This window comes from Octopus bimaculoides, chromosome 8, assembly GCF_001194135.2.
Source record: "Octopus bimaculoides isolate UCB-OBI-ISO-001 chromosome 8, ASM119413v2, whole genome shotgun sequence".
NCBI classification, from domain to species: domain Eukaryota; kingdom Metazoa; phylum Mollusca; class Cephalopoda; order Octopoda; family Octopodidae; genus Octopus; species Octopus bimaculoides.
Window position 1 is genome coordinate 55,490,084 of NC_068988.1, and position 8,606 is coordinate 55,498,689.

At 38.0% G+C, this 8,606-nt stretch overlaps 1 protein-coding gene across 1 annotated transcript in view; it reads left to right on the plus strand.

Annotated features, from left to right (window-relative positions):
• Window positions 1-8,606, plus strand: part of LOC106876216 (uncharacterized) — a 105,688-nt gene that overhangs the window by 75,024 nt on the left and 22,058 nt on the right. Inside the window, exons 25-29 of the mRNA XM_014924684.2 lie at window positions 473-550; window positions 1,056-1,369; window positions 3,146-3,462; window positions 5,532-5,686; window positions 7,997-8,158. Coding sequence (XP_014780170.1) covers window positions 473-550; window positions 1,056-1,369; window positions 3,146-3,462; window positions 5,532-5,686; window positions 7,997-8,158 — 1,026 coding nt within the window. The remainder of the gene's footprint in view (window positions 1-472; window positions 551-1,055; window positions 1,370-3,145; window positions 3,463-5,531; window positions 5,687-7,996; window positions 8,159-8,606) is intronic.

Here is an 8,606-nt window from a genome sequence, read left to right on the forward strand (position 1 = left end):
ATATATACGACGGACTTCTTCCAGTTTCCGTCTACCATATCCACTCACAAGGCTTTGGTCGGCCCGAGGCTATAGTAGAAGACACTTGCCCAAGGTGCCACGCAGTGGGACTGAACCCCGAACCATGTGGTTGGTAAGCAAGCTACTTACCACACAGCCACTCAGATTATATTTTGAGGTCTGTGCATTGGGGTGGAGGTGGAGAATGTAATAATTATATGTATATAATGTTATATTATACTAACCATAGAAATGGTTATTAAATCTCCAATAGATTCTAAAATTACCTCCTTGTCATTACTGCCATAAATATTCTTGTAAACTATTATCTGAACAGTTCCTCCTACAAACTTTTAAGTAAATTAGTAAATAGTTCACATTTCAATACATACACATATACACGTGGGCACATGCACACACGTGCACACACACACACACACATTAAATTTTATATTTGCTTACTTACTTTCAGAGAAAAAGACGTTCAACTAAGAAACTTCTGAAAAAGCTTGCCGATCTTGCCAAGAGGATAAGCGCTGGAGATTTTCAGGTTAGATACTCAGAACTTTATATTCTTCTTACATTACTCTAAAACCTTCTACCTCCACCAAATCTGCCATAACTGGCACTCTGTCAATTATGACAATTAGGGTTCCTGTTGATCCATTCAACAGAACTGCCTGCGCGTAAAATTAGCATGCAAATGGCTGAGCACTCCACAGACATGTGTACCTTTAACATGGTTCTCAGAGAGATTCAGCATTATATAGAATGTGACAAGACTTGCCCATTGAATTACAAGTACAGAGACTTGCTTGTAATACTATTATTGTATATAGAACTTGATATTTCTTTCTCTGGTACTATGTTAGTGCCGGAGTTACTATATTCTTGTATATATTGTGGTATCAAATATAATGGCATGTCTAGAACTGTATATATTACATTTCAGCATTTGTATATATATATATATATATATATATATATATATAAATTATATATATATATATAAATTATTTATATACTTGTTTAATTATTCTTTCTTATTGCCATAGGAAACACCCAAACCAGAAATTAGAACAAGACCACCATCAACTTCACAGCCGAGTCCTTCTCCAACCTTTTCACCAGGACCCCACCATGATATCTTTTATAAGGCTTATAACTTTTTGAAAAATGGACCTGAAAATTGGATAAACCGTGTATCAGTCCAATTTGAGACCATCCCACAGGTGAACCCAAGATCTAAAACAATATACAGCATTGAACACAAAATTAAGGTTGATGTTAATTACCCCCAGTGGCATGGTCAGGAGAAGATTAAGGTCGATGCAGCCTTTGGTGCTGCCCAAATACTGGATGGAGAAAAGTAAGTCTTTTCATTTGTTTCGTTAATTAAACAGTGGATGCATCCATATATGAATGTAGGAATGTGTCCAAGTGTAGGTGTGGCCAGGATGTTTTCAATACTGTAGATATGTCTGTGTATAAACCCATCACCGTAGTCATAGGATCGCGGTTTCAATTCCCAGACCGGGCGTTGTGAGTGTTTATTGAGCGAAAACACCTAAAGCTCCACGAGGCTCCGGCAGGGGATGGTGGCAAACCCTGCTGTACTCTTTCACCACAACTTTCTCTTACCTCCTGTTTCTGTTGTGCCTGTAATTCAAAGGGTCAGCCTTGTCACACTGTGTCACGCTGAATATCCCCGAGAACTACGTTAAGGGTACATGTGTCTGTGGAGTGCTCAATCACTTGCACGTTAATTTCACGAGCAGGCTGTTCTGTTGATTCGATCAACTGGAACCCTCGACGTCGTAAGCGACGGAGTGCCAACAAAACCCATCACTACTGAACCGACCAAATTTTTTGCTGGTAGTGCAACATATGCTAATCATATGCAAATCTGTCCTCACAGCCTCTTTGTGCTGGCCAGTAAAAATAAAATTTGCATACTAAGTCATCATCATCATCATCTTCATCAACAACACCACCACCACAAATCATCATTATCATCATCTTGTTTCTTTTCTCGATCATTTCTCTCCCAATTTTTTTTCTGCCATTCTGTTGCTTGTCTGATTGAGGCAACATGAAATTAGTTTTGGAATCCCTGCTTACCAATGTAATTAGTCAATCAGACTAATGTAATTAGTCAATCACTTCAAATTCATTCCTTTACCTCCTCAGTTCAAGTATCAGGGTAAATAGGAGGTGTGGCATGGAGGAGGGGAGGAGGTGGGGGTGAAGATGAAGGGGGCAGAAGGATGGGTGAAGAAGGAGGGGTAGGAAGAAAGAAGAGGAGAGGGAAGGAGAGGTAAAGAAGAGCAGAGGGGAGGGAGGAGGAAGTGGAGAGTGGAGGGGAAAGGAGGAAGGAAGAGGGCAAGAGGAAGGAAAAGGAGGAGGAGGTGGAGGAAGAGGGAAGGATTGAAGGAGGGAGGGAAGAAGGGAAGGAGGGAGGAAGAAGTAAATTTCTTTGCAGAAGGGTTAGCCATGTTTTATTCCCTTGCCTTTCTCACAAATATTTCTCAAGTGTTCAGTTTCGATACAGTAAATGCTTACAGAGTGAATTATTGTAGCATCAACACATCCTGGTCCCCATATTATTAGAGTTCTGGTCTTTATCATAAATTGGAAAGGAAACAGCAGAGAAAAAACATTGAAAAATTTACTGTTTAACTTGTATCATCGTCATCGTCATCGTCATCATCATCACCGCCACCACCACCACCACCACCACAACCGCCACCGCCGCCACCACCGCCATCATTTAATGTCTGCTTTCCATGCTGGCATGAGTTGGATGGCTTGGTAGGAGCAGGCAAGCCAGAGGACTGTGCTAGCTTCTACTGCTAGTTTTGGTGTGGTTTCTATGGCTAGATGTCCTTCCTAATGCTAACCCAACTACTTCACAGAGTGTACTGGGTTGTCTTGTATCTGGCACCATGTGGAGAATTCCGGAAAGTACCCCACTACCAAAAATTAGATAACTTGATTCCTGTGTGTCCGATGCACATGAATGGAATGAAACACACTTGGCTCCTGCACAATACAGGTTAATCTCATATGACTATAGACTTTTGATTACAATATATTTGGAAACTATATAATTGTTTTTAAATGAAATTCACCATTCCAATTTCAGGAAGTGGGCTGAGATCTCCTTCAAGGGCAACCGTTTACCTAAGAACACTGACATGACGTTCCATTTGATAGAAAAAACAAACTATCTTAATTACAGCCACGAATTGAAATCTACCAAAGTTGCCAATAAATTTTCTTTTGAGAAAGTTGATGACAGTGAGTTTAACTTGGTCCACAAATTGGAAGTACCATTTCTACAACAAAATTTCGATATTCAGTTCAAAATGTCACATGAAGACCATGAAAAGTACCTGAAAGTTATGTCAAAAATTACCTCAGATCAATGGAAAAAGCTTGCACATGAATATTACTCAGATCGTAAGTTTATTTATTACATCATCATCGTCATCATCATCATCATTTAACATCCATTGTTCATGCTGGCATGAGTTGGACGGTTTGACTGGACTGGCACACTGAAAGGCTGTGCCAGGCTCCAGTCTGATTTTGCATGGTTTTCTATGGTTGGATACCCTTCCTAATGCCAACCACTCCGAGAGCGTAATGGGTGCTTTTACATGCCACTGGCATGGGTACCATTTGCGAGACACCGATATCTGCCATGAATGTGATTTTGCTTGGCTTGATGGGTCTTCTTAAGCATGACATAATGCCAAAGATCTTGGTCATTGCTTTCATGAAGCCTAACACTCCAAAGGAACTCAGCCGCTTTTTCTTCTGAGTCAATTTTAAAAGAAACCTGAATGAGAATAGTGGACCATAAAAACATTTTAAATTTCTTACCGATTCCAGGCTTATACATGTCACTACCCTGGCATTGTGGGCCCTGGGTGGAGTGAAAGAATGCAGAACAGAAGTTTTCTGATTTCAATAAATTATGACAAATGTGGTTTCCATTATTATACCAAAAAAGAGCCAAGTATGAGAAAATTAAAAATAATTCATTTCCTTTCACATCATCAATGTCATACGCTTAATATATGTATTTTGTCTGTGTGCTCATTGGCTGTAGGATAGTGCCAAGGGTAAAAGTCCCTCTAAGATGTTAAGTGTTAAAAAACACTGAATACTTCAAAGTAAGTATCATTAACTTTTTTGTGTTCAGATTACTTAGTTGAATGTCATGCTTATTTATTCCTATTGTCTTGCATCAATCATGTATTATCTCATAGCTTTGAGGTCTCAATGAGGTGATTGTTTATTTTTAGAATGATATTGTAGGGTAGGTGTGTGAGGCTACCAGTTTGAATGTCAAAACAGGTAAGATATTTGGGCCCGGATATGGTCAATTTAAATGCTAGAAAGTTAAGGGACTTTTCTTCTAGGATGCTATCCCACAGCTAATGAGGACATAAACAAAATATGTATCTTAAGTATGCATCATCACTAATATTTATATCATAAGGGCTGTTTATAGTTCAAATTTAATTTCCTTTGGCATTGGTCCATTGAAATATATGTTTTTTTTAGAGGGAATATCTACAATTAGATGGAAAGTTTGATAAAAACATCAGAATAATGACTCTGGTTGACAATGTTCTGTCTTGTAGATGAATATCTAATGATTTTGTTTCTCTAATTAGTTAGCATGGTTTAACTCTTTAGCATTTAGATTATTCTGTAAAATGTAATGCTTAATTATTTGCATTAATCAAGCATTATCTCATAGCTTTGTGATCTTGATGATGTGATTGTTTATCTTTAGAATGACATTGCTGGGTATGTGTGAGAGGCAGAATTTGGGCAGAGAACACCAGATGCCATTTGGCCTCATTGGGACTTATCAACGATGTATTTGCATTAAGTATGATACATAGATGGCTATTTTGATTTAATACTATTTTTATTGCATATAATGAATTTTCATTTAGCCAGGCAACTATTTGCAATACCAGTGAATGCTTTATTCCATGTTTCCTATATATCAGCGACAACAAATCTCATTTAAGCATGTAGTTGACTTTGAGTATCTGCCATTGACAAGGTCCAATAGGGCTGAAATGTATCTGGCATTCTAGCTAGCTGCTGCTACTGCTGGTGGGATGATCTTCATCTTCTGATATATATTGTATTTTAAAACATAGCACATAAAAGATTTTATGTCTGGATAAATACTGCAGTCAATTTGCCTTTGAACAAATTCAATTCATGGCAAACTGCAGTGGGAATGGTTTTTTACAGGTCAAGCAGTCCTGAACATATTTAAATTAATCTAAATATTTGATTAACTCTCAACACTGCTTTCACATGCCAACTACATATTTCAAAATTACTTCATTTATTTTCTGAAATTTAAATTTGTGTCAATAACTTTGTATTCTTATAAGATATTTAATACAATATTTTATTGTCAGTATGCATAATAAGTACAACAAACATACAATATACATGTCATGCAGACAAAATATTATAAACCTTTCTTACAGAAACCTGGAGTGGCTATTTTATGCTGACACCAGAATATGGACTGAACAGAACTTCAAGTTTTATACATCAGTATGTCAATTATACTTCAAAATGGGATTTAATATGTAATAAAGAAAAAGTTTACATGTATCTCCAGGCATATGTTGAAGGAAAGGTAAAGTATTTGATTTGACATGTTTTCACTTTCTTTACTTTGTCTTCAAAGAGATTACTCAACCAAACAGAGTCTTGTTTATTAATGATTCATTCATCATCGATCTGAGGCAACACAGTATACTCCATTGTGAACCATGTTACACTTAGCATGGATTGATCTGTGATAATTTGTGTTGGTGATCAGTCGAAGATTCTGCTTGTACAGCACCCACAATGCTCAGCCACCCAGAATGCACTGACTATCATATGTGTTTACATGATTATGCTCTGAGGCTGCTTATATTTTATATAGATTTATGTACTCATACCCATCGAATTCTGTCATGGTTGACTTTGCCTTTCGAGGATTGATAAAATAAGTTGATCACTGGGGTCAATGTAATTGACTTAACTACTCCTGGGTGTATCCTTCTGGCAAGCCATGTTGAGCCAGTGTAGCAAAGTAGGCTCATCAAACCAGCATGATCTCAAGCTCAAATTCACGGCTTCCACTTCAGACTGTGGTGGGTGGAGAGGCCTTTACACTGCAGTAGATTGAACACCCAATCCAAACCCAGGACTAATAAAGAGAACATCCCAGAACATCAGCTTTCTGGAATTCCCTTCTTGCACAACCGCTGACTTGCAACCATAATCGACTTTGAGGGATGTAAAGGTCATAGACACAACTTCTTCCTCCAAATCAATCATCGCCATAATTTAATGCCTGTTTTCCATACTGACATGGTTTAGATGGTTTGACAGGAATTAGTGAGTTTGAGGATTGCACTAAGCTTTACTGTCTGCTTTAGCTGAATGCCCTTCTTAATGCCAACCACTTTACATAATGTACTGGGTGCTTTTTATGTGGCACCAGTGAGGTCACCAAGTAATATGCAAGTCAAGAGCTCTCTCAACTGAGGTGGGAGTAGTATTAAAGGAGGTGGCTTTGTGTCAGGTAATGAGAGGTTAGAATATTAGTAGGGGGACAGGAATAAGTGCTTTGCAGTTGAAGAGATACATCACTAGCGCAGATGGTAAAAGTAAGAGAGAGAGGAGACAAAGAGCAAAAGGAAAAAGAATATAGTGAAGATGTTTTGGGGCATAAAATAATAAAAAAAAACATCTATATAATTTTGTAATAGTATCACATGTTTTAAAATGAAGATTTTTGGATAACATGCTTCTCAATCAAGATGTAATGGCCATGAGTAGAAAAATAATCAAGTGATAAAAGTGCAACCCAGTTTGCCTTGGAACATCATCATCATCATTATCATCATTATTGTCACTGTTGTTATCATCATCGTCATCATCATCATCATCATCATCATCATTTAATGTTTGCTTTTCATGTTGGCATGGGTTGGGTGGTTTGACAGGAGCTGGCAAGCCAGAGAGCTGCACTAGGCTCCATTGTCTGCTTTGGTATGGGTTTCTGTGGCTGGATGCCCTTCCTAATGCCAACCACTTTACAGAGTGTACCTGGTTCTTTTAATGTGGCACCAGCACCAGCAGGGTTGCCAGTAACTTGCAAGGCAATGACTTCTCAGCTGGGAGAGGGAGTCGAACAGAGGGAAGTCACCTTATGCAAGGTTATTGGTTAGAATACAATAGTGGGATGGAGATAAGTGTTTTACTATAGAAGAGATACACTTTACTCTTTTACTTGTTTCAGTCATTTGACTGAGGCCATGCTGGAGCACCGCCTTTAGTCGAGCAAATCGACCCCAAGACTTATTCTTTGTAAGCCTAGTACTTATTCTATCGGTCTCTTTTGCCGAACCGCTAAGTTACGGGGATGTAGACACACCAGCATCGGTTGTCAAGCGATGTTGCGGGGACAAACACAGACACAAAATATACATGCACACACACACATACATATATACGACGGGCTTCTTTCAGTTTCCCTCTACGAAATCCACTCACAAGGCTTTGGTTGGCCCAAGGCTATAGTAGAAGAAACTTGCCCAAGGTGCCACACAGTGGGACGAAATCCAGAACCATGTGGTTGGTAAGCAAGCTACTTACCACACAGCCACTCCTACGCCTTGGCTACTTCAGTAGAAAAAGAGAGGAAAGGAAGGGGAGATAATGTTAGAGAGAAAGATAGAAAGACATTGAGAGTGAGAGAAAGAGAGCTAAATAGATGGAGTTGGAGATGTATTAACGCAGGGTTTTAGAGCAATGGATTACCGTAAAGCCTTGAAATAATCCCTTCTTCAATGACTTAAATAATAAAGACTAAGGATACTTGGTAACTAAAAAGCATACTATAAAAGCATTTCTAGATTTTTCTAATTTATTCCTTTATTCATTTATACAGCATCCGGCCATTATATCCATGGATGGTCTGGTAGTAATTGAAGAGGCCAAAAATACTGACTTGCCAAAAATATCAGTAAAACTTTTATTGCCAGATGTTATGCTTCGGTTCGCAGGACGTGTAACTGATGAGAAGAATCTGATTCTAGAAATAAAGAAAGACGTATGTCTATGTGTTTTTTTAAAATCCATTTATAAGCATGAATACATACATACATACATACATACATACATACATACATTAATTCATACATTCACACATACATACATACATACATACTTAAAGACAGATAGACAGATACATATAAATGCACATACACACACATGCATATATTGATAAAAGCAGCTAGGTACAATATAAAACCATATAAGAAAAATCTAATCGTCACTAATTGTGACTGAGGGTGCTGAGAGCACCTATATTGCAAGAAATAAGAGTTAAAACTCTTACAGCTGTGTGAAAAGCACATTTACATATACTGACAGGGGAGATGACTGTCCTATGAACAAAGTTAGAAACACAGGATCGGTTTCATCACTAACTTTGGGACTCATCAGCAGTGTCACTTCCATTGCTTCAATATATATATATATATATATATATATATATA